This window comes from Pseudopipra pipra, chromosome 2 (genome assembly GCF_036250125.1).
Source record: "Pseudopipra pipra isolate bDixPip1 chromosome 2, bDixPip1.hap1, whole genome shotgun sequence".
Classification (NCBI taxonomy): domain Eukaryota; kingdom Metazoa; phylum Chordata; class Aves; order Passeriformes; family Pipridae; genus Pseudopipra; species Pseudopipra pipra.
The window spans coordinates 92,099,611-92,127,093 of record NC_087550.1 but is presented as its reverse complement, the minus strand read 5'-3'; the positions used below and the strand labels follow the sequence as shown (position 1 = coordinate 92,127,093).

At 40.6% G+C, this 27,483-nt stretch overlaps 1 protein-coding gene across 2 annotated transcripts in view; it reads right to left on the bottom strand.

Moving 5' to 3' along the window:
* SH3RF3 (SH3 domain containing ring finger 3) overlaps positions 1–27,483 on the bottom strand; it is a 257,494-nt gene that overhangs the window by 67,024 nt on the left and 162,987 nt on the right. For both annotated transcript variants that reach the window (XM_064646412.1, XM_064646413.1), the window contains exon 3: positions 21,826–21,921. In XM_064646412.1, the coding sequence (XP_064502482.1) occupies positions 21,826–21,921 (96 nt within the window). The remainder of the gene's footprint in view (positions 1–21,825; positions 21,922–27,483) is intronic.

Below are 27,483 nucleotides of genomic sequence, written 5' to 3'. Positions count from 1 at the left end.
ATCAGAGGTGTATGTAATACTATTCTGGACCAAAACCAGGCTATTTTTCTTTCTATAACAACTTCTATTAATTATGGCAGCATCCAAGAAACTCAGCTGAGGACAAGGTCTTCCGAGGCTCTAAATAAATAAAAAAAAAGAATAGTTGCTGCTCCAAGCCAATTTAGAAATTTAACGCAAGTGAAAATAAAAGGGAAAAAGAGAGGTATGGGAAAGATGACAATAGAAATGTGCAGTTAAACAAATGTGTAATTGAGTAGCTTTTATAACTCCCAACCACTGTCACCATGCTGTAAATGAAAGAAATAGATATTGCTAACCTTAAGCCAGTCCTCCTAAGTTTGAAAACACTTCTGACTCCATGAGGACTCATTCTCGGTAACAGGCAAAAACCACACTAACACTTAGAAAGTAAACATCAACTTGCAGGATCCTTCATTCAGTGACAGCTTCCACCAACTCAGCCAAGAGCCTCCAATTAGTGATGCTCCACTACTGTCAGAGCTGCTGGGAGTCCTGCAACCATTCAATTAGCAAGTCATTTTCCCAGCTGCACTCTTCAACTTGAGACCATGCTTACAGCCAGTGTAGTGCACTGCACCTGCCAATTTTTGCCAATAACAGCTGATCCTATTTCAGATTCTTCAAAAATGTCCATTATTTCCCACTTCATCATGCTTTAAATTGGTACAACCTAATATTTGCCAGCAGGCTCCAAGTTGCAAGGAAACCAGATGGCTCCACTCCCTTAAGTAGGTGTTACAGCTCCGCTTACCCCATTGATGGAGATAGTCTAGCTGAATTACTTGAAATATTAAGGAGAGAAGGAGAAAGACATCAAATATTCATGACTCTTCTACAGCAGAGGGTGAGGAAATACTTTGCCAATCAACAGTAAGCAGAAAAAGAATATATTCTAATTCTTTGACATAGGAAAAAATAGAGTTAAAAAAAAGAATTTAGAACTTCTGATTTTACAACATGCTCCCTATGGAAAACGAAATGCTCCAGCCCTTGATATCAAACTCTGAATCTCTTGTAAGAATTAGACTATAAATCTCACTGTTTGGAATCCAATTTAACACTCAACTGTTCTTTTTAAAACAACAAAATCCATTACTTTTTTGTTCAAAGCAGGACCTAGTGAAAATGTCAATAAGAGAGCCCTGTATTGATATAAACAAAAATCATTCTTGATATCAGTAGAAGATTAAAGACAAAAAGAAAAACCCTACCCAAAAAGTCAAAATAATGAACTTTTGGGAATGTCAGAGTCTTCCTGAAATACTGGGAAAAAAATTATTTTGATCTGCCAAGATAAAAAATGCTTTATAGCTTTACAACTTTATTTTTGTAGAGAACTGTTTTTAAACAGCTTTGCCCACAGATGCTGGAAAGTACTTCCCAAATAGGCTATGAATACCAGAGAAAAGTCTGCTTCCTGCTTTGTAAAAGCAAATAGTGCTGCCTCTTCACAAAAAAAACCTTTTAGAAACCCTTTTGTAAACATAAACATGATAGCAAATTTCTTATTTTAAACTCTGAGTATGTAAACAAGCATTGCTTTCTAGTGTCTGTCATCTGATCTTCAGGCAGATTTGCTTCCAGATGAGAAGCTTAATGGAAAGTTCTGACCCACAGTCAGTGTCAGGAATTTGACATTTCTAGAGGTCTGTAGCTCTTATGACAACCTCTAATACCAGAACTCAACTTTCTTAGTAATTTTTTATCCCTTCTCTAGAAAGAACCTATATTTGAAATTCTGGTCCTGATAAGCCCAAATTGTAAAATGCCCTTGAAACTGCAGATAGACTGATTTTACCCCAAATCCATTCCTTAAAAAGGGGATGTCCTAGAAAACTTGACATGTGATTTAGAGGGATAAGGCTTGGATTTGAATGCCAGTCAAACATTCTCAGCAGCCCTGCAATCCTGTCTAGGAATGCAAAATCTTGCAAGGGCAAGCCTTATAATATCTGACAGACCTTCCATGCAGGAGAGGCAATGAAATGGTGCAGTAAAACTGTCCAGAGGGTCTCGGTGACTATTGACTGTGAATCCTGCACGCTGAGATAAGGATGCATCAGTCTCAGTTCATAGAGCTACTGTGTAGCTCTATGTCCTTTCCCAGCTGTGAGGAATCATACTGGAGACAGCTCCAGCTCATCTGGTTTTGAGAGTGAAAAAGGACCTTGTTCACCTCCAAACAACCTTTTCCCACAAAGGGAGCAGTAATCAAGTGCTGTTGATCAGAAATTTGCTGATCTTGATCAGGAAGCCACACTGCCCTCCCTGCCACAATGCAAGCTGTCATGACTTTAGCATCCAGCCAGACAGCCCCTGCAATATGAACTAAGGGAGAGGGTTTTTTTCTTCTTCTGGATTTTAGATACGACTATTTTAGCTACTCTACTTGAGACTTTAACACATAGGTGACAAAGGTACAAATATTGAGGTACCTCACTTGGGACTTCTCCACTGCCAAAATTATTTTTTATTAGTCTCTAGATAAACCTAATTTTTTTCTGCAGAATGCATTATGGTGACTTTCTCTCGGTCCCTGTTGCACATGCTTGCACACATGCATATACACACATATACCACAGTTCACTCCAGTTGCTGATACATGTGGGTTTAAAAGGGACCACCTGTAAAGGGTTTCAACATATTTCTCTGTTAAGGATAAGGGGGTACAGGAGAGAAACTGTCATCTGCAGTGACTATCCCCATATAGGACCAAATATGCCCTTTATATCCCAATGTGATTTAGCGAACTCTAGTGTCAATGGGCAGCGTTAAGCACCTGCTTACATATACCAGCTGGGGTGAAGGCTAAGGAAAATGTACTTCTTGTCCAATGTGGGTGATAAATAATTCTAAATTTAGACCAAAGAACAAAGTATTACCTTGGAATTTATTGTTATTAGTATGGAACAAGACAGAAGAATGGGAAATTTAGGTCAGATTTAAATAATTAACCTTTACTTCATCTCCCTTGACAAATATGCCTGTGCATTTACTAATCCATGTTAGTGGCAAAATTATTCTACTTCAGCTTAGACTCCTAAGGGACACCTTGTTACACTGTGGTCACCACAACAGCTCCTGGGTTGTTGCATTTGAATGACAGCGCTGTCTTCTGTAAGATGGAGGACAGAAAGTCTTATTCTGCTATTGAATACTCTTAGCTTTTTAGTCATTTAGGTCTAGGTAAGGGATTAATTTCTGACTGGCATCTGACCTGCCAAAGAGAGGACTTCACTCTGGCTTACCAACAGCACATACTTCATAATGTGCAGACCAAAGTGTTAGCAATGGGACTTAAAATGTTGCTGTTTTCTGAACAAGGAAGGATACACTAAATTCTCAGTTTTACACAAACGCTTCAGTATTTTGATAAACTGGAGCCAATTTGAACAGTAAAGTACAGTTTATTAAGACTTTCAGGAAAACAATGCTTCATTTGCTACGTAAGCTTTCTCCTTCTGTCTTTGTGGAAACAATTAGCTAAAGAATGGTGCTGTTCAAATACAGGTATAATATCAGAAACTTGTTATTTCAGATCCCTTTTGAAAGTGAGAAGTTACAAAACCCCAGAAATCAATACATGCCTAATACAAAAAAGTAAACTTGTAAGAAAAAATATCATGCTCAAGTTTTTGGAAAGGAACCACTGAGCAGAGCAGAAACGAAAACTAAAATTATTAGTAAAACATCTTCACAATGTCCTGAAAGACTGAAAGTATTTTCACCTAGGGACTGCTGATTTTTATACATTATGGTTCATAAATATTGAGAAGATCACGTACATCCCTATTTTATGCCTTGTGGAAACTGTGGCAACTTGAAATTTCATATCTGATTTTGTGATTAAAATAAATAGACAGAATTTATTAACTTCAGAGTAGTTACTTGAAGGAAATACTAAGTTCTTATGCCCTCATTAAACTAGTTTTGCTAGTATTATAATTTATGTTCTGAAGCACAGTGAGGTTATTAAGTAACTAAGGGTATAACTGTACAAGATTCTTCTGTCTCTGCTGGGTCCCTGAGAGGACTGCATCTGTAAAAGCATTTTCATCCCCAAAAAGCAGCATTTCAGAAAGCTGAAACAGCTTTTCCTTGCTGTTATCCCTACTGGAAAATGCAGGATACAACCCTTCTTCTTCTATAGCCAAGTAGCAAAACAGCCTTTGATCAAATGGACAGTGGGAGAATTATGTACTTTACCTAATACTTTAGATGTTCATTGGTAAATTAGTATAGTGGACACACAGCAATTCCAAGAGCTTAATAATGGGATATTAGCAGACAAAGTTGTGCCAAAGGCTCTTTGACCAAGTCATATTGAATTCATCTATCATTTTCACCTTTTATATGTTTTATTAATTCAGATTTAACAGTGTTTAGAGAAAGCCTCCAAAGTTCTCCATGGACAGTTTAAATTCATTTGGTAAAACCTACAAAATCATATGTCAATTATTCATTTACGTGCCATCTTCTAATGAAGAATAATTAGTAAGGCACGGTTTAAGAGAAAACATTATAGCTAAAACAAAGCATTATTTAATGGTTTTATGGTAATCTCTACAAATCCACTATTGCCCTGTCTAATTTATTGCAAGGGAAGAACAAGCAAATGTGGAACAGATTTTTTGCAAGTGGTTTATCCATCATGGAAGATAGATTTCTGAAACCCCACACTGTGATCGAGAGGAGAGTTATTCCATGCACCCAGAAAATACAAGAAGCACAGTACGTGTGCTTGCTTGAACACATTCACATGGAACAATAGTTGCAGAAATACTTTGCTAGGGCACATGTCAAACTTCAAGTGTTCTGTTCCTCCAGTCGTAGGCTGAAGCATACATCTTGTTCTCTTTTCCAAAAGCCTGCTAAATATGTCAGCTTGTTCTCAAGGAAGGAAGTCCCTAAAACCATACAGCAGATAGCCTTCCTAATCAGGGTCATACCTGTACACAATTATGTATAGTCCAGAAAAAGCAAGTCAATCATTTTTGTTTACAACATGGTTCCTTAAAAGGCAGCAGTACTTAGCAATCCATTTCCCTGTCCTACAAGATCTTTCTCATTTAGCAGCAATGTCACTTCTAACACACTGAGAGGCTGAAGGAATGTAGCGTATTAGAACAGCATGTGCTTGGACGAGCGTGTCATCATGATCTTGCAGACTGAAAATAAATGATGCGTGCAGCAGAAGTAAACACTAAGCCCTGGGTGGTGATTTGGGAATTTTTTTTCTTTCTCCTTCTTTCTGAACAGTTTTAAGAAGGAAAATGGTTTGCAGTGGTGGAGAACATGGTGAATCCCAGAAAAATGGGCAGTCTGCTACAAAGTCTGCTCACAACCAAAGCACAGCAAGTAACCTTATGGAAACTAATGTCTAAATCACTGAGAAGAAAGAAAATAAAACTAAATGCAATATCATTAAAATAAATGAACTCACCAAAAAGAAGTACACTTTCTAGAGCCCTCTCTACTTCCTGAAACAATGCTAGCTATCTAGCCTTCAGCTCCAACTATGAGGACTATCTTGCTCTGATCTGTCATCTCTGAATCTCTGATCGGCTGTGTATGTTCGTTGTGCCTAAGGATTTCCTTTTTCTTCCTATCTGTCCCCTATGGACACCCTTTTTCATAATGAGATGCTCATGACTGCACTAAAGCTCCTTTGAAAGCAAGAAATGTAACCAAATACAGCTTTACTTGACATCAGAAAGAGTGAGCGAATCCATCCTATTTTTACTTATAAATTATTCAGAAAGCTAAATAAAAAGTGCAGTCATGAATTCATGGGCTTGATCCTAATTCCTTTGAAGTCAGTGGCAAAACTCCAGCTGCCTTCAACGGTGGAAGGACTAGTGCCCATCTGGCACCGATTTCAGTACCAGAGGAGTCCCTGTTGAAGTTTGTGTGGATTTGACTGACAAACTGTTTTTTCATCAAAAAATGAAACTCACTGGAGCTTAAGTACTTCCCAGGAACTTACTTGTTTTGACAAGATGTCCATCATAAAACTGTTTCTCAGATGATGTTTCTCAGCTAAGACAAGAAATGGCCAAGGCTACAGTGATTTGGGAGGTTCAACAGGATACTTGGACTCCCAGCTCAAAGTCCCTGTGTGGAGAAACAGTCATGAAAGACTTGAAACAACACTGCCACTTTCCAAAAAGAAAGCCACCAGCTTTCTGTCTGAGTCCCCTTTGTTCTTGTTCTTGTAAAATGGAAAACCTCTGTGACTCTCCCCCCGAGTCCAGGTGTCCACCTGCACCACTTCAGAAGACGCTGGTGCTGGTAGAAGTTTGAACAGCCTTATGCAGGGCAGCAACCTGGACAGGGGATCAAAATAGACTCAGAAGGCTTTCAGAAGCAGTTCACATGATGTCCTCATGCTTCACTGACGACTGGTAGCTGTATGAGCCCTGTATTGTTACAGCCAGTTACTACTGCAAGGAAGGGAAACCCTCTAAAGTAGCTTTGTGCTGAATCCAGAAACCCCTTCACTTGGGAAAACTTTTACTTACAGCCAGCTGTACCTAAAAACTTTACCATGGAATAGGAAAGATACTGTAGATCCTGAAGCAGAGCTGTGTGGATCACAAGTGAACTCAAAGCAATATCTGCACAGCCTCTGGGTCTTCAAAAGAGCCAAGTCTTGTGTTTTCAGAATCTTCAGGCAACTTTCAATGTCCTTCCTTAATGCTCCACAAGGCTACTGGTGGTATTGCTTACTCAAGGCATCATAACATTTTGAATTAACTGAAAACTAACATGTTAAATACCACCAACTAAGGCAGAGGATCTCTTCAGAGTTAATACATACACCAAGCCTTGGAGTCTTAAAGCAAATGGCTTCCAAATTATGGTGTGTGATCCCAAGTAATTATAAATGGGATTGTGAACCAGGCAACATCATGCTCATGCTGTTGAAGAGACCCTTGTCTTCTTGATAACTGCACTGTGCACACATTCTGCCAGACACAATATTGTGCTCATTTTCTCCGATTTGTTCCTGGAAATATAGTTCTTGAAAATACTGGTTTTGTAATGTTCAGGGTTGCGTGAAAGAAGAAACAATACCATGCCTTCTTTTAAGGAAAACACTTGATTCCAGCTTAAGAAGACAGAAGATAAAGAAGACAGAAGATAAGGATGAAAGAAACAAAACATATATTTGCTGAAGTCCTTTATGAATTTGATAACAAAAGTGTTCTGGTGGGCAATGAGAAAAAGGCCTACAAGCAAGTCACACTATCAATGTTACCTGCAGAAAGCATGAAGTTGGATAAATCTGTGAAGCTCTTGGAAACTCTTGGAATTGCAGCACAAGGAACATGTGGGAAAGCCAAAGTAATTTTCCATGTACTGCAAGGCTTTGCCTTCACTGAGCAAGCAAGGAGTCTTTGTTGCAGTGATTTACAACTTTGTGTAGAATAAGAAATCTTGTGCAATTGGGGAAAATTAAGTTTTATGTGCTGCAACTGAAGATTACCTGTGGGGAATCACATACAAATAAATGCACTGTTCTCTCTATCTCTGATAAAGCACTGAAATCAAGAATGAAAGCAAATGCCAAGAAAATGTTTTGGTTCAATTGCTTGTAAAAGGAACCAAGGTATACACACTTCAAGCAGCCATTACCACTAAAGGGTTGTGATAAACAGCCTTTGCCCTGTGTGTACTATATTTAGGAAAAAGACATTTTTTACTACATAGTGTTCTGGTTGCTGCTTCCCAAATACAAGACAGAAGAAAACTGCTGGATGTGGTACAGGGTATTTGCAACAGTATAAGCTGCCATGGGGCTGTATAGTTAGACCCTGTGTGCATGGTGCTCCTGTTATAGATGGCTACAAAGCAGTGTTACTACTTATAGTGGAGAGTTTCTGTACCAGCCCCAGGGTGACTCTGCCTGTTTCACTGGAAGCAGTGAAAATCAAAGAATGGCAGCCACCTGTCACAAAAGCCACTGTGTCATCAGAGAGCTGCGTCCAGGCTTTGGGTTTACTATTTGCCAGTTGGGGTGATAATATGAGTCAGGACATGATGTGCTGCTGTTTCAGCCAACCATTTGATGACTCCCTAGAGGGACAGTTCTGAGATGTTTCTCTGAAATGTGAGATGAACTATGTGTGTTTGAGATGGGCAGCAGCACCAGGATACACGAATTGTCCGTGTGACAGGAAGACCGGTCTCCTTACCTATGCACACAGATTAAATAAAGGAGTTATGCTAACAGAGACATGAATTCACAGTCTGAATTTGTATCTCATAGTTGCCCTATCCAGTGGTTATTACAGTACAAACTCTGCTTGGAATTGCCTGCATATTTAAAGCACCTTCTTCCCGTATAGATGTGCTGATGCCTGGTACAGCACCATGGCTCTTTTTCCTCAGTGGAAGCATTAATTTGCATCCTTTTTTACTCTATGCAGTGACCAGTTAAATTTTACATGAGCTTGTCTTACCTTGGAGACCTTTATGTTTCTGTCAAACTGGTAAAAGGTGTGCAATGGATCGGGATGGCATTACGGGGCAGTAGCTGTTGCACATGGCATGCTGCACGTGGCATATTGCACACTGCACAACATGCACATCTCAGTTTTGTAAGAAGCCTGACCAGTAACTGAATGCTCCGAAAGCCAGTCTGTAAGATATGAAAATGTGTTTTCTGTGCTATATGATGATGTAATTGGGTTCACAATTCTCCCCCTTCATCTTGTGGAAGAAAAATCTGACAAAGCTGAACTGTGACGAATTCCATCAAGTCCACAAACTCTTGACTGAAAGTGGCACCATTAAGCCTCTCACTCATGGCATGACTGACTGCCCCAGGCCTCAAGGAACCATTTGTAGCCTTCTTTGGAGAATCCGAGATGTTAAAATATGATTGGGGACAAGGCTCAGGTCAGAGCCAGAGGTCTCCCCACTGACTTGCCAACAGCTTCAAAGAGTACACTGAACTTTCTGGCTGTCAAACTAGAAAATGTTATTTGTTTAACTTTCTGAGTTTAATTTCTGGTTTAGGGTAAAGGACACGTACCCAGCGCTGTGGAGTCATGCAGTGAAGCAGCTAGTACCCATGACTCTTGTACACTCGTCTAAAGCTGGATCAATGTTCTGGTTTCTGTCCAAGCCTGCTCTGCCACGAGTGTCACTGTTAGATAAGAGGTGCGCCATTTCTTCAGCACCAGTGAGCTTGGAGCAGATCTTTTAGGATGCTCAGGCACATTTGTCACATTACTGCAATAAAGTATGATGATTGCCAGCATTAGTCATTTTTATGACATCCATATGCAAATGCTGTTTATGTTAGTATGCTACAACTGGAAGGAATTTGGAAAACCACTGCTCTAGGCCATGCTGTTTGAGCTCTGAGATGGCAAAATTAATGGGCTAGCAAAAAATCCGCACAGTAGGAAATCTTCCTGAAAGTGCAGAGTACTGGAGGGTTTTTTTCTGTTTGTTGAATTACTCATGCTCAAATATTTTCCTAACACATTCCTTTCTGAAAATGGACTCCCCAAATTGCACCTACATTCCGCATTCCATAGACAGAGAGACAAGCTGCCCCTAGGAAACTGAATTTTTCCAAACTGTGACCATACCATGTGATGCAGTCACACAGAGACATTTGTTAATACTTTTATTATTTTTGCCATTAAATGCTGAAGAACTCCTACCACACATCAGAACTCCATTGTGAGAAACATTACATAAAAATAGAGCAACAAGACAGCTCTTGGCCCAAAGAAAGTACAATTGAAGATGAGGACAAGAGACAATATATAGATATAGACAAAATATACAATCCAACAGTCTTATAAGCAAGATGGACAGAGGATTCTATACAACATAAATCTTCTGTAACCATTACAGCCAAGAACAATTTTAGAGAGGAGTTTGGAGGAGCAATGCTGATGCAGATGTTTGAAGCATTCATCACAACAGTGAAGAACAAAGCACTGTGGAAGAAAACTAGGATTTAAAAAACTGACAAAGTGACTGGCATAGGTAGCATTCAGCAGTAAATAAAAGACAATACAGAGAGAGAGTAATAAGTAATCAAAGGTTTGCAAGTAAGGGCTAGTTGCATGGGCTCTACAGAAAAGGACTTCAGAGAGAAAGAAAGAAGTAGTAGCAGATGAGTACATTAGAGTGTCATGAATGAGGTGGGTCTGCATTTGCCAAGGATGCAAAAAGGATGTAGCCATAATTAGGGTAGGACATGATAAGAATTTGATCTTTGTGAACACTCAGCAATCAAGTTGGACAAAGACTAGGTAGGACTGCCAGCCACACAGATGAATGGAACCAGGCATGAGGATGTGATTCCCATTGGCAATGTCTTTATTACTTGCCATGAAAGTACATTGATTCCTCTTTAACCAGTGACCAAACAGAAAGTAACACACTTAACTGTGTACTGCACTGAAAACTCAGGTATGTGTTGAGTGAGGGGTGCTCTATGTAAAGGCAGACACGTGTCACTGAGTGGTGTGGAGCTGCCTTTGCTTGGACCTTAAACTCAGCCCTTAGGAGCATTTCTCTGCCCTCAAGGACCCCCATAGGACAAAACCCTGTGCTTGAGACAGAGCATGACCCCAAGCAGTAACAGGCCATGGTTAAACTATGACTCAGCTGCTGTAGGGCAGAGAAGCTCAGTGCCAGTACCAAGAGCTCCCAGATCTCATCTGGCCTGGGACACTGCCAGGAATGCAGTATCAATCATCTCTATAGTCCTTCTTTCACTCCTATAGTTCATACATTGAGGGATAGGAAAACCATGCACCCACCAAATCAATACAACCACACTTCTCTTTCCTGAGCAATGCATGTATGTTGGTGAAAGGCTTTGTCTGGGAACAGGCAAGCCTCTCTAATCATTAGACTGGAGCAAGGAGAGAATCACAGAATCACAGAATATGCTGAGTTGGAAGGGATGTGCAAGGATCATTGAACCTAATTCCTAGCTCTGCACAGGACAGCCCCAAGAGTCACCCCATGTGCCTAAGAGTATTGTCCAAACGTTTCTTGAACTCTGTCAGCCTTGGTGCTGTGACCACTTCCCTGGGAACCTTGTTCTGGACCTTTTTCTAACCTTTTTCTAACATCTAACCTAAACCTCCCCTGACCCCATCAGAAGATGCTGAGCACATTATTTCTCAAAGGTAAGACTCGCAGTCCTTACTCCTGGGCTAGGAAAAGGAAAGAAAAAGGACATGAGAAGTCATGCCTATAAATTCCTTACTCTGGCTTTGAGGCTGAAGCAGATCAGAGAAAAGGGATAAAGAAGATGACCATCAGGGAGTGCTATCCCTCCTTCTGCATGGTTGCTTTCTTCTCAAGAAACAGTGACACCAGGGAGAGCTGCCTCTTCCCTCAGTGCCCTCCCTTTAGCCACATGGTGAGAGAAGAATACCTCCAGCATGAGTCCACCACTGCCTGAATGCTCTGGCACCTCTCCTGCTTTGTCCAAAGGATTCCAGAAAAATTCTGTTGTGGAAAAATTCTATTACAGAAACCTCTCTCATGAAATTTCCTGTCAATTTGATTCAGTTGTGTCTAAACAGATCAGAAGACTTCAAAGTCAGATTTAGAGCAGGACACTGCCTCCAGCTTCACTTAAAGAAAAACTAATACTATTAACCTGGTTTATGGAGTGCCTAGTGATGCTCTGTCATAAAATTATTACTTAATAAAATAATTAGATAAATTGAGGGACAAGCAGGAGATAGAGGAGGTTGCTTCCACAAAGTCCCACATTCCTCATGTCACCACTTTGGCGTGATGGCTTAGAGCACAGTACAATGGCAGCAATTGCCTGCAGAATATCTGTGGGTGGGGGTTTCTGCCCCTCATGGTCATGTTTTTCTGCAGAGTGAGATGCCACATGGCTTCCTTTCCCATCTTCCCACTTTCTGCCCTGCATCAGCATGGATGTTCATGTGACTATGTAGTAAATGGGACAATGGAACAGAGATGTCTGGAAAGTAAAACAACAACATCGCCAACTTAAACAAATAGTTTTAAACAGGGTGACTTCCCTGATCCATTTCAGCACACAGATATGTCTGGTAGTCCTGGAGCATGGAAGGCAGAAGGAAAGAATTGTCACACACAAAGCAAAAGCAGGACAATCCCTTTGGCAGTCACTATCACACCCAAAAATGGTGCAGCAGGAGATAAAATAAACAATGGCTGGTCTACTTTGTACAGGAATAAAGTAAGTAAAAACAAGGACCCCTTATGCAATTTCTTCTAAAGGATAGACTAAACACAAAGAAGTGAGTCTCCAATAGTCCTGTGTGTTCTAGAGAAAATCTGGAAAAGATGCAGATCCCCAAATTAATTCCAACTAACTTTCCCTGTTTCTGATTTTTGTTTTTAATTTGCAGATTCCTCCTCTAGTCTTTTGAATTTGGTTTTCTCAATGCTCATCTCTAACACCTAACAAAATGTCAGAGGATTTCAGACTTAAACATCTGGGTTTGGCACAGCTAATGACATTTTTAGGGTAAAAATCAACTTCATCTGTTATTTTTGTTATTTGAAGCATGCATTCAGCACACACATGCACTCCTGGATCTCTTTTTGCCTAGAATAAAAACAGTTTGATCATTCCAGGTTCTGTGACAACAAAAAGTAAAGAAAGAGTTAAACCCAAGGCGTTCCTTCCCTCCAGCATGTTGACTGCACTACACAGTTGGGTGTCATTCTCAAGGGTGCTGAGGGTGCACTCAATCCTACCATTCATGTGACTAACAAAGGTATTAAACAGCACCAGTCCCAATACTGACTCCTGAGGAGCACCACTTGTCACTGCTCTCCACTTGGACATCAAGACATTGGCTGCAACTCTTTGAATGTGACCATTCAGACCATTCCTTATCCACCGAGTGGTTCATCTGTTAAATCTATGTCTCTCCATAATACTTATGTAACATGCTATCTTCTGCAAACAGAAATCAGAGGGAGCTCTAACAGGCACTCCCTGGCAAATCTTTTATGGTGTCACTGTCATCAACTGTCCCTCCTGTCCCTCTGATGGAGGTCATCTTACCACTGGCACAGCAAAGATCCTTTTACAGTCTAGGATTTTAATATTGGACCCACTTTTCTTTGTCACTTCCAGTACCAGTGCTGTGGGAGATGCATGGAAACATTTTCTTTTTTTTTACAGGGCTGTGGCCACCAGCAGCGGAACAGACAGCCAGTCTCCCCAAACCCTCATACCCACTCTCTGTGCCTGCATTTGGATTGAAGATCTCCACTCAGAATTTTAAGGCACCAGGAAAGCTTCTCAAGAAGGAAGCTAATTAAGATGTGCAACATGCAATAACAAGGCCACTAGGAAACAAAATGATGAATGCCTCTGTGAGAAATAATGAAATCCTCTAGGATTGTATTTTTAATTAACTGCTAGACAAATCTTGCATCTGCTGACATATAGCTTAATATACATTCATGCATTAGCTCTAGGTAAGTGAGACTGAAACTGTCTTTTCAAAAGGAAAAAGATCCCAGGAATTCATCAGTGCTGAAACAATCTTTAGAAGCTGTCAGAGGTGATCAATGGCTGGAAAAGACAAAAGACCTCTTCTCATTCCTCTCTGGAGAGTGTGGACTACTGATGATGTGCTCTAGAGCCCACCCAGAGCCCTGGGACAGCAGGTATACTCAGTGGGGAATGCTAATTTCTAGTGCTTGGAAACCTGCATCATTGCTGAAATATTTCAGTGCAATGGTTGTGTGCTGCAAGGCTGCTGAGCATTGCTGGAAAGTTCAGAATGTTTGTTGCACAGGCAGAAGCTATCCGTAAGTAACGCGCTGTCTATTTTTACTTGGTCCTTCTGAGTAGATATAAAGCCAAATGGACTAACGTTTTTCCTGAGGTATTTTTTTTCACTTGAAACATTGCAGGACCACGTGCAGATGTACTTTCTTGTGTGTAGAAGAGACTTACTCAACACCCATGGCAGGCTTCAGGTATCCCAGGAGCAGAATGAAGAAGTAAAGGGTAGTAAAGAGTGCACCTGAGCTTCCCCAATATTTGCTGAACACGTATCTAAGCATTGCCAAAAGTTTACCATTCAGGGCATCTCGTTGCTTTTGAAAGACACTGAAGTTTTAAGGTCCCTTAGCAAAATCAGAATGAATATTGACAGGTTTATGACTGATGGGTACTTTTGGAAACTGGTGAATAATAGCCTACAGTGTCAAAGATCTGACCTGAACAAAGATACGCTTTGCTGGTGAAATGGCAGGTTTTATGTGCAATGAGCACTGTGGGCCCTTTCCTTTCACAGCCTGAGCAACCACAATAGATAAGGAGTAGTTCCCCCACCCCTTGGGCTGGAGCTGGCAGCCTTGCCTTCCCTTCCTAATCGATGAAGAGAAACAGCCTCTTCTACAAGACATGTTTACCTGTCTCCATTAAGCAGCAATGCCTATGAGCACCTGGTTATCACTCTTGATGGTAAAAGGGAATCCAGACAATTAGCTCAGATGCAGAGGACTTTCTGCTGTTGGTCAGATGAACTGTACCTAGAGACCTGCAAGGTCTTGTGGAGGATTTGGAAGAGTATTTCCCAGTTCAAAAGTGCTACTGGGGGCAGAACTACTGTTCTGTTGCTGATGCTGCTTCTTGGTGGGACCTGCCAATATGACTGAGCTTCAGTAGTTGTGTCTTCACCTACTATCCAACTGAAGAGAGAGTGGAATAAAGGTTGAAAGGACAGTAAAGAGAAAGAAAGTACTAAAATGGACGAAATTATCAAGCATGATGCAACAGTTTGTGAAAACATTTTGTTCTCCCCATCCAGGGAAATTGGGGGATTTTGTGCTTGTTTGTAACACAAGCAACTCTACAAACATAACAGGAGAACAGAAACTTTGAGGCAAAAATCAAAACTCAGTGCAGAAATAACAAAAATGAGACAGAATTGTACCCAGGACCAGAAAACATTTATTTAAGCACAAGCACAGTTCAAGGGATCTGGAGGTGAAGGGTAGGGCTGATGTGCTGATAGCATGGGGAAGTGGAGGCAGATGCAAAACACAGTAAGCCAGACCCCAGTCAGTTTACACTGGGAAGGATGACAAACAGGATTTTTCAGGGGAAGTGCTGGAAGTCCTTCAGTGGATCGTGGCTAGAGACCTAAGTCTTGTTATCAGATGAAGAAGAAAAGTCAGTCCATCTTACTTAGATACCTAGGTACCTAATTTTTGCCACCTAGGAATCAGCACTTCAAAAATGCCCCGCACAGATATAGAATGGATAAATATAACTTTGAAAGACTCAGGAACTGGGCTTATTTGTGAAGGTTGTGTGCTTAAGTTAGTTGGCTGGAAACCATTTTTTTTTCTATAAATTACCCTAGAGAGTTATTTTTACAAAATAAAGTCTAGGAAATTCAGATGTTACTCATAATGAGGGGTGGTGGGCGGGAAAGATATTTCTGGAGGTGACAGCTGGCAAATTTCTGGTTCAACGTCCCTGAAATAATAAGAGGTGATAACAATTTGGTTCTGGTTTTGATTAACAGAAATATTGGTCATAAGATATAAATCCAAATAATTTAATTATGAATTCTTTCAAGTGAAAGTAGGCAGGACTACAAGCAAGAGAAGACCTGTAACTAAAACTGTCAATTCTCAAAAGGCAAATTTTCACAGCCTACAGCTATGTCTAAATTTACATGCTGGCTCTCACCATGGCTCACCACAGATCTCATAATTGTCTGGGCAGGAGGATGACTCAAATATGTCAGTACTCCCACCTATCTCTGTATGCAGGCTTCCCCTCTGTGGCACCCACCTGAGATGAACTTTAGTGTAAATGAGGTGTTACCAGAAAGCAATCATGCATTGACTTGTCCAGACATAGCCTGAGGGGAGTGAGTGACTAGAAAAGGTCTACAGAGCTGAGAGGCTTAACTAATCCAGGGAAAACCTGAATTTTTAGGCCAAGGGTGACAATGCAGCTCAGTTTTGTATCCCAAAGATGGACAAAAGTGTTACAGAATCTGAGTGATCACCTTGTGAAGGACGATAGAAATGAAAAGAAAACTTAAATGAAATCACTCAAAATTAAAACAAAAAGTTTTCTGCCCAAAGTTATGCTAATTTACATTTTACATAGGAAATTAAATCAAAGAGCAAAAGGTTCTTTATTTATAGAAGCAAAAGGGAACATAAGAAATTGAACTGTTATGCAGAAGAGATGGGTCAAAGATTAAAAATAATGTCTATATATAATATACATATATACATACATATATATAATTATATATTATAATATGTTGTATATTTAATCTTCTTCTCACCTCTGACTGCTAATACTCTCAGTTTTCCTGACTAAAACTATCAGTATTTGAAGTTCCATAAATTATTTTACTTTGTATGTGCATAACGGTACTTTAAAGCAATATGTTTTATTCATGGATTGATGTGAAAGTAGTAGCAGGTGTATAGGTTCTTACTGAGGTTCCTCTTGCAGCCTACAACACAAAGTCTGCATGTTTTAGTTTGACTATGAAATGTGGGAACTGTATTTTGTACTCCATTCACATAGAAATCTGATACTAAAAAGTATCTTGGAATATTCTACAATATTCTATGCAGGATGAAAACAAGTAGGACCAACCTTTTAGAAGCTAGAAAGGTGCAGGAATGAAATTCTTAAAACAATGTATGTACAAAGTTGAAAATCTGTATCAATAAAGCTTTTCAACAGAAATTGGCTGAACATCTCTTGGAGCTTACATTATTGTCAGCTTTACAAGGTTCTTTTTCCATTTTTATCTGATTCACAAAAGGAGAGAAAACAGAAAAAAAAACCAATTGTGATGTTAATGGGTATAATTCTTACCTCATTAGTGTTACACCTACTTACTACTGAGATGAATTTGCTCCTCTGAGATTTAGTAAGCCAGCTTTTCTAAAATCATCTACATTAGTTTCCATCTACCCACCTTTCAAAAGCATCCATTTTTATTCGCATTAAATTATACTAGCAAGGTTAAAATGAACCATTTTGACAGTCCTTAAGAACAGAGATTACATGTTCTTTTTGAGAAGGGCACCAAACAAACATTACTATTCAATAAATGTCTAATGCTCGATTTTTTTTGGAAGGTTTTCATAGAAGATACACTGAAAGATTCACAGAGACCACACATACATAAATGACAGGTCAGACATCAAGGTTGAATTCATTGTAAGAGTCCCATAGGGACCCATCTGTCCTGCAGCTGAAGGTAGAAACCAAACAGACCGAGGAGAGAGAAAATACATACAAGAAATGGACAGGGCAACAGTTATTTGCTGAAAATGGTCAAAATATCTATTAGAGCTAGAAATGCACATTTGAACACATCTGAGTTTTCAAGGATGTGAGTGTGATGACTGCCACTGGCTACACCAGCATACTGGGAAATGGCTAAGATGGGAATCTGCATATAGAGAAAAAAAGGACAAAATCTGCCATCCAGACTGAAAGTCTAAACCATTCGCATTCATCTGCAGGCTGGCAAAAGGATACCCTCAGCAAAGTGCAGTTACACAGTTAAGGACAAATTTTACTGGGAAGATGGGTCTCCATGACACTATTCAACAACTACGTCTGGGATCCTGGTAAATGTGCTCAGATTCCCCTGTACGGGCTAAGCTGTTTTAGATCCTGTGGTACAGCACAAAACCGTTAAATGGGATGGTCTGCTCTGCAAAGCTAATTTTGGAATGAAAAATCACTGTTTACCTTAAGATATGAATTTGGCTTTGGATTTTATTTTTTTTCACTTCTGGCTGAACTCTTTTTAAAAACTGACTTGCAAGAATTATTTTCCCAGAGGAGTCTTCTGGACCTATGCTGCAGGGCACTGAAACCATCAGCTCTTCCCATTCTCCTCCTCCCTCTTTCTCCTAGATCTCCTTTCCCATTTTTTTTTTTTTTGACTGTGAAGAACAGGAGAAGATTCCCATTACCCTGCTTCACTGTTCTGTAAAAAGAATTTTAAAACTCCTAATATTACTTAATCACAGCTTTCAGTGCTCCTGCTGCCATAAAACATTATAACAATGGGCTGGCACTTCATCAATTGTAATTTGCAGATATTACAGTCACAGTAGCGCTCAACATAATTGCCTTGCTCTACCACTGACACATAAGGCTTCTTGATCTCGGTCAATACTTCCTTGCTCTGGGGGCTGAAGATAGAAATTTTGCTCTAAGTGCTCATCTTTTTGAATTTCCAGTTCCTGCCCATCTGAGCAGGATGTGTCCCTCCAAATACTCAGCACACCATTGCCCTCAAATTTCATTCCCACACATTTAAATCTATTAGAACACACTTTTTTCTCCATTATTCTCAATTTAACACATAGCAGCAGAACACAACTTACAAACAGAGAGAATGACAGCAGTTACTAAGAATGAAGGAGTTAGCTTGAAGACAGCAAAATAAAAAACATTTTGTTAGGACTTAGAATTCCTTGCAGGTCCAAAACTCCTCTCAGCAAGAATACGACTTCAAACCATACAGATTATTAATAAGATGTTTATTTCAGGACAGAAGGCACCTTGAGAATTAATTTGATTATGTTGTGTTTTTTCTGTAGACAAATTAAAACATAAATTATCAGCCCAAATGGCTTCTACTGAAGACGAAGGATAGCAACAAAATAAGAAAAAACAATAGTGCAAACTCTCCCTGACAGAACATATTGTGTGTGACTGACGCTATAAAAGACATCATTGTGAGCTGCAAATATTTATTCCTTATCCAACTGCAGCTTCTCTGAGGTTGGGACAGAGGCAGGAAAAAGCCTCTCAGCAGGCACGCAAGCACTCCTGCCGAACACTTGTAGGGAATAAAGCATAAGATCCATGCCATGTTACACTCATACAGCTATACAGACAACCAAACATAATGCTGAGAGAGAGACTTCCTAACACACTGCAGGGACCAGATATATTTTGATATCTTTGGCTATTTTTTTGTGCCTCTGCTTTCTGACACCACAGTCTGGCTCTAAAAGCTGCCCTCCCAGGCTTCCCTTACAGAAGCAGACCACTCTCAAATTCAGTAAGTGCAAGGTGGGAAGAAGATGGAGCCTGGGGATACACTGCAGGCTTTCACATGGGCCAGCTGACATGCCCAAGTGCTGGGAGGCCAGCGGCATCCTCGAGAGGAATTTGCTGATCACCCCTCCTCACTACCCTGCTGTGTCTTATTTGTGCAAGAGATTTGTAAGCACCTGCAAAAGCCTTCTGTGCAAGCACCAATTTGAGGGGTATGGCAGCACATTGCCAGGACAAAGTGTTACCAAAGGGGGCCACAACAAGGATTATATTCACTGTTGAAGCCCTGGCATCGTTGAAGTGACCAGCTTGTTTCCTAATACTCTGGCTGCTGTACCAAGGGTAAGAGCTCTCGTCTGGACTCTGGGAGCAACTGGAGACATTAGAGCCTGCCAAGCTGGAATTCATTCTATCCAGGGTGCAGGGCTTAGGATGCCATGTGAAATCCCACACACTTCAGCCAATCGGCTCACACAAGTGGAAGGCTACTGTAAGAGTTAATTTTTGCTTATTCTGCACGTTTTGCCAAGATTTTGAAAACCACTTAATGGACTTGGATAGACTCGAGGGGTGTTTTTAGATTCAAGTACTACTTGTGTAATGGATGTGTTTTATAAATATCAGCATTGAGCTTTTCAAAATTTCTTTGGGATTCGACCTGATTCCTTTTAATTTCTAATGTAAAGTAGCATCTGAAGCTGGCAACAGCACAATAATTGTATAACTTTAACACTTGGTTAAGCTCATCTCATATTTAGAACAAGGCCTCCATCCACCAGGATGTGAATGAAATAGGTGTATGATATCGCTGTTTGGAGGATCATTTTCCTTTGGCTTTACAAACCAATGCACAAATATTATGTCATGGCACCCAAATACCTAATTTGAAAGGGCCTTTCAAGCCACCAGATTTCAAATTTATACAGATAAAATATATGTGTGTGTGTGTGTGTGTGTGTGTGTGTGTATACACACGAATATATGTGTAAGTGTATATAGTTGTATTTATTTTATCTATGTGTGTGTCTGTGTATGAATGTATATGCACACAGATATTCCTACATGCATTCTTCTCCCCTGGTGCTGATTCCCTGGCTGTTTGCCTCTCTTTAGAAACTTCCAGCATTGCCATTCTGACTCTGCATCGTGCTACCTCCTGCTCCTCCACAACAGCTCAGGATGTGCTAGTGCTTGGAGAACTTCAGTGACACATTGTGCATGTTCCCAATGGGCTGTTCTTCTGAGGTTATGAGCCCTATGAGAGCAGTAATTAAGGAGAACAGACACCTAGGAGTGGGAGAGGGATCAGTATGCTGAATAGTGCGTAGGCAGTGCCAGCCTGCAGATGAAACTAGGGCTGGGGAAAGGTGGTGGGTGTAACGGTGCTCACTGTGCAGAGGTCCCCAGTTCACTCTTTCTGCAGCAAAGTTCAGGACAGTAACATCACACTTCCCCAGAACAAGAAAAAGAAGGGAAAAAGAATGAATTCTGGGAGAAACCCAGCTTTCTCATTTAATCACAACAAACTGAAAATGTGTTACGCATTCAGAATAGAAGAAAACAAGTCATTAACTTATGCGAGGCAGCTGGTTTGCCAATAACGGCTCCTACACATTCTGGTTTTAATATTATTGTCCTTGTCAACTGTGGGAATGCAATGTATATTAATGATGGTTTATTCCAAATTGGTCATTGTCGGAGTTAATAATTAGGTAGTCAGGCACTAATTATCTCTATTTTGTTTCAAATCATTAACTAAGAAATCTGGAGAAGTAATTTCGGAAGCAGGCACCAGAGCCACATGAAGTAGAGCAGGCTCTGCTGTGGGCACAAAAGATGCTTCACTCCAGAGAGTGGCACCAGACAATGTCTGGGAGCAGAGTTACAGGGACACTGCTCCAAGTACTGGGTGCAGAGTCACAGCACCTTGGAAAAATACATATGCATCGGTGCTCATCTGTTCTCTGCACCCCTGGTTCACCCATGAAGAAGAAAAGCTCCTTGAAGACATCATCTGGGACATGGACAACAGAGCTGCACCAGAAGGGCCACCATGGGCCACCACTGCTGGCTGCAGCCCTGCTCCCAAGCAGCATCTGGCTGGAAGGGCACCCCCAGCAGGAGGGTGGCAGCAGTATGATGAGGTGGCACAATAGGTTTGCTCAGAGAAAGTGAAGCCTCATCATTTACTCTGAAATGAGACTCCTATGGAAATTACCATAGGAAAGAGCTCAGGACAGAACTGGGTCTGGTACACATGGAATGAGAGCCCTTGGGCATATGGGTGGAGCTGCCTGAGCTCCTGCTGGGGTCAGGGACATCGACAGCACCCCTCTGAAGGTCTGTGCTGTCAGACCACGGCTGAACCTGCACTGCTGCTCCCCACCAGCTGGCAACATCCACCTCTCCTCAGGTGGGTGCAAGGTACCCCAACTGCAATCATCCTCTTCCATTTTCCCTACATGTTGTGGAGAGTCCATCAGAAATGCTACATGGGAAGCCTTTAAAGTAGTTCAGGGAACATATTTTGCTGGCCACTTTGAATTGGATGTGCCCTCCTAGTGCCTTAGCACACAGCAACCAAAAAAATCCCTTTTCAGTTATTCTGTTGTAATTTAACCTTCTCATTTCAGAATTTTTGAGGTTATCCTGACCTTGTAGGCACAACACCCCCACCAGAGACATCAAGACCAGCATCCATCACCCCACTATGAACTTACCTCAACATAGAGGATAGGGAAAATGCCAATCTTGTCACCCAGCATTCCTTCTGCCCAGTTGTCATCCACTCTCCTGATGACCGTCAAAATTTCATCCTCAAATTGAGATACAAAAAAATACATAATCAGATTTTTTCAGAAGAAAGATACCAATTTTTAGTTATGCACATGACAGCTTACAGAGAGACTACACAGAGGATGTAATAAGCCAGGTAAAAATGTTCCCTGAATCCTGGGCCAGCAGCATTCTTGGCCCAGCATCTTACCCCAGGCATCCCATTCAAAGTGCATTTAAGCATGCTGCAGACCAGTGCAGCTCATGCTGGCTGTCAGCAGCTCCAAGGGTCTGGCCACAGCAGGTGGGAACAGGTAAACTCTTGGCTTCACTGCAGGGAGAGAAGAATGTTTGATCCAGGAGATCACCTCTAACTCAAAGGTGAAAACTCCCTAGCATGAAGTTGCCCCTGTGTATCCAAGGGTCTGTTGTAATGCTTGGCTGCTCCAGAAGACAATGTAAAGGGAAGCATGAGTACAGCACAGGTAGTCCTGGAAAAACTTCCAAGAAGAAGCATAAGGTATAGTATGAGGTACTCAGCAACTAGCCTACACTGCTGACAAGCTGAATGTCAGCTTTCTTTAAAAAAAAAATAAAATTTGAAGGTAAAAGTGCAAAGCAGGTAAAAATCCAAAGACAACATACTAAATAAGAAATTGCATTCAACTGTTGGATCAGCTTCAGTTTAGACACAAGTTCATTTGCTAAAACTAATGGCATGTTAATATTATATTTAATCAAAGGGACCTTACAAGAATTTCAGCTGCTGATGAAATTTTTTCTGATTATAAAACAGGAGGTATAGCAGTGCAAATCAGATTCATACTGCTCACACTTTCTCTTGGTATAGTTAAAACCTAGAACACACCAGTCATTAGAAAAGCTCAAGTGACTAGAACCAAACCCTGAATTTTCCCAAGCAGAGCTACTCAGCTTGCCAATGGATTTCTGCTATCACCTCTTGTCTGCTGGGGTCCTCGTACTAAACCCAGGCTTGAGCCAGCACTGCTTGGTACAACGGCTGTAGAAGGCAGCCCTCTCTGTGGGGCTCTGCCTGGATAGACAGATCTTCTACAACAAAGAAAGGAGTGAGCTGAGAGAAGCTGGGAAGTCATCTTCATTCTCTCATGGTACGCAATCTTCTTCTGTTCCTGTGCAAAAATTTACAAAAATAGAAGAAAATCTTTTCCTCCAGAAAGCTGAGACAGAGTTCCCTGTCGATCTCACTTTATTTCCACTACTCGCTCTGTGAAAGTAAGAGCTAGATATGGTCTACCACCCTCCATGTAACAAGATGCTGATGTTAAATGATTAGGCAAGGGGAGTTGTTTTTTTGCAGATACTTCTCACATAGAAAAAAACTCCACAAACTCCTGATCCAGGATGTTCAGACTGTGGATTTGCATTGATAGAAAAATAACCAGAACAGGGTGATGTGATGTGTTTTGTAGTTTTTGAACATGTGCATTTTGAACATGTGCACTCTGAAATAGCTTAAATGTTTCCCTTGAATTATTCATCTGAATGATCCATTAGGGGAAAGCTCAGAGAAATGGCCACAGACTGAGTCCTTCAGCTATTTATTACAGCTGGAAGGTTGCAAAAGAATTTGTGCATTTAATTTCCTGAAGAAACAGATAGCATTCCCTTCCAAAGCCCTGTCTGCACAGACCATTTTTGATCTGTGTGAAGAACTGACAGTAATCTGCAAAGCTTCCACATGCTCTTACTAAAGACTGATTATCATAAATGTAGAATCTAGGTAAAGGGGGTATATGAGGAAAAGAAGCTACTGCATCACTTCAAGAGCCTGTTATGAGTGTTCCTACTTTCTGTGTTTATTCAGTTATTTCCTTAAAGGAATTTTGAAAAATCCAAGATGTGACGGGTCTACATTTTCACTATATGTTTATGTGTACACACATAATGTGCGTAAGTGCATACATAGCTTTTGAATAGAATCATAGATTGTTCAGGTGGGAAAAGACTTCTAAGATCATTGAGTCCAACCCTTAACCCAACACTGAGTATAAATGTATGTGTGTATATAGATATTTGCATATATACACACACATAAGAAATTCAGAAAAAAATTTTAAACTGTAAAACCCCAGGATCATTTTATTAGATTTTGTTAGAGACACTGTGCAATCCCATCCCTGGAGCAGGCTGTACAGATACCTGGCAGGAAAGGCTTATCCTGCATTGACTCTACTCATGTGGAATGGGTAACCTTCAAAGGTCCCTTTCAACTTTACCTGCTAAGGATCTATGAAATCTGGAAGCATTTCCATACACTGATCTTAGTTTGGCTCTGCCAGGTATGGCTGTTGAATGTGGTCATATATGAGAAAAGCATCCTGAGATATGCTAACATTCAAAAGGTGTATCTTCGTGGGAGAGCAAAGTGCAATCCTTGAGAATTCCATTACATAATTAGTTTTCAGAAGGGTGTTGAAAATCTCCAGGAATTACAGTAAATCCCGAAAAATCCTTTGGAATTCTTTATTAATAGCAGGTTTCTTTGAATTCACAGCCAACAACACCATTCTATACAGCGGGCTGGTGAAAGCCTCAACATGAACTATTTTACTACCTTGTACTAGTTGGATAGCTGTGCTACTTATAAATTCCTAGAAAGATTCCCAAAAGGATCATGAATAGTAAAAAGCCATAGATCTCTTGGCATACCACTTCGACTTTCTGAACTTCACTATTTCACATTGACTAAATTGATTTCCAGGCAGCATAAAGGAATCCAAGCCTCAAATCTCATTTCAAAAGCAAATGGTATTCACTGTAGTTCGGTCAAAGATATGTTGCGCTCTTTTTATGCCTGTTGCTAAAGTCTTTAATTATTTGCTCTCTCCTACTTCCTTGAGTTTCTCTCTATTCATCAGGGCTGGGTCAGCCTTGCAACAGGCATGTGGGACCTGCAGTTTCAGTTTATAATCTTTATCAGAAAAGAAGTCAAAGATAAATCACTTAAAAAGCAGTCTGATTGCCAGAGAAATGAATCTTTTTGCTGAGAAAACACCACAAAAAGTGTCCAATAACAGTCCTGATTCACAGTCTGATTTTTACTCTAGTCATTGATGGCCATTAACGAAGCAATACAAAGCAGATGTGTCTGCTATTCTGCAGAGATAACTACTCCATCTAGAGCACAGGGGAGATCTCAATGATGGCAGGATGGCACTGTGCCATGCTCGATGAGTCCAGTTACAGCGCTTGCCAGCTGGCATGAGAATCCCTGTCACCAGCTATTGCGGGGATGGTCTCTCTGTGAACAGCAAATATTGCTTGAACTGAGTGCTAAGGGGCTGGGGATGCTGCTCCACAGCCAGGAACCAGTACTGAATGTCATGGTTTTAAGATTGGCACAGCACTTGTTAAACACCACTGTGGCCTGGGAACAAAACTGTTGGAAAATGAAGGAAATAGCTGATGTTATTAAAAATGTGATGAGCAATAACGCATGGTGAACAGTCGTTGCTACCTTGACGTGTCTGAGACTCATCTACCACTGGGGTTCAGCCTTCTAGAGGCCATGTGAATTCACGCATGCAAAGGGTGGTCAAACACCTAAACAAACCTGTGGGCTGAAACTGGACTCAGTCTAAGGGTGGAGTAACTACACAAACAAACAACAATGCAATTACTACAGATTTGCACTGCTGTACCTGAAAGAATCCTCTTGCACATGTTTGTACCAGAGAGTGCATGGCCCAAAGGAGGACGAAGTATTTTTTAAAACAGAGAGAGCAGGAGCCTAAGCCCATACTGTGTAGCATGTAAGGTAAGATTAGAAAGCTGAGTCAATAAGTATATCCCAAGGGCATGCAATTAGGCTCTGTAGGCCACATGCTGATTGCAACCACATAGGGAATATTAGGAGTAAAACTCCTGAAGCTACTAGAGTTAAACTGGTGCAAAGCTGACACAAGGCTGAAAACAGTTGTTACAAAGAAAAAATAACTGCTAACTGCCTGGTTTGACTGATCACTGACAAGCACTGATGGAAAATATGTTAAGTAGCAAATCTGAGATGTTCTATCATCTTGTAGTTACTGCAGAGGAGAGAACAGTGGCGGAACCATGTGTGGTTTATTTGGGAGGATGAGCTGAGGGAGCAGTCCAAACGGTGTAAGGGAATCATAGGCGTGAGCTTTGTTTGTTGCACTGGATACTCAAGACAGATTTTTCTCTGCCCCTCCTGGTTTTATTCTAACACATACAAAATTATTATATTTGGGTTATCTTTGGTCTTTAATCTGGAGAGTGACTACAGGAGATGAAAATGGGTAAATGGTAGAAGCCCTCTGCAGCACTGCTCATGAAGATCTGTAAGCAGACTCCATTTCCTTGCAATACACCTCTGGAACAACAGAACATTTGAATTTTGAAAAATAAAACAAAATAAAACAAACTAGTAAGAAGAAACACCAAATATCCTTCCTTTGTTTTTTTTTACTGCACCAATAGGTATTCTGAGTGTACAGTAACAAAGGGGATGGAAAAAAGCAAAGCCCAGCAAAAGAGCAACAAAACGCAATGATAGAGAAGATCCCTATGTTTGTGTTTCCTTCTTATAGCTTTTCTTTAGAGGAAAACTTTATTATCTGTTTATAAATAAAATCCAATTACAAGTGTCTGGCAGCATTAAATGAGTTGCAGGGCACAAATAGGTTATACTAGTTTGTATAAATGGTATGCCAAACCAACCCCTCTTCCAGAGGAAGGAAAAAATAGCTTAAATGAAGTTGACATCAGGTCCAGCATCTTCAGATGCAAACTGAGACATTCAAATGATGCATATTGCCCAAAGTGACAAATCACATCTATAGCACTGCAGTACACAAGACTCTATGCAGAGGAACTGACTGCATCAGCAGATGATCTATAATCTGGGCTAAACAGGAACCTTCATCAGCACAGGTGACAGCTAAAATTAGCATTGAGAAAACTGATGAAAACATGACGGTAAAGTCTCAAGACGAAAAACAGATTATTCACTGTCAGGGAGAACAATAGGCAGGACATAAAAACAGTTACAAGGTGACAGTGCATGTAGTGGAAAGAGCTAAAGAAGAAAACAGCAATAGAACAGAAACCTAACTCCCTTGGGAAAAACACAGTCATCAGGGATAAAAGGATGCAGACAGTAACATGAGGGATGAAAATAAGGCAAATTGAGAGTTTGAGAGTATAGCTATACAGCAGAAAGAAATGCTCCTTGTGAGAACGACACTGGACAGCTGAGAAAATGAGAACTATCACTATACAAAGGCAGTTATTGTAAAGGAGGTATACTAATATATGGCATCAAATATATCAAATACGAAAGTGTCTAGGAAAGGATCTGTTCTAACAAAAAAACCCACAACTGCCTGCTGTGCCTATTAAATTTCTTAGATTGTGCATGCAATGAATACTTTAGGTAGACAAGGAAGATTGCATTCTGAGAGAAGTCTCCAGTGTACCTCTGGGCAAGCAGCAAGGAAAACAACGCACCAGCAAATTTATATTTACTGATAGGATCTCAAAGGTAACTTCTGTCTAATTTTCTGTTAGTTCATGGCTGTTACTTCTCACTAAGCAGC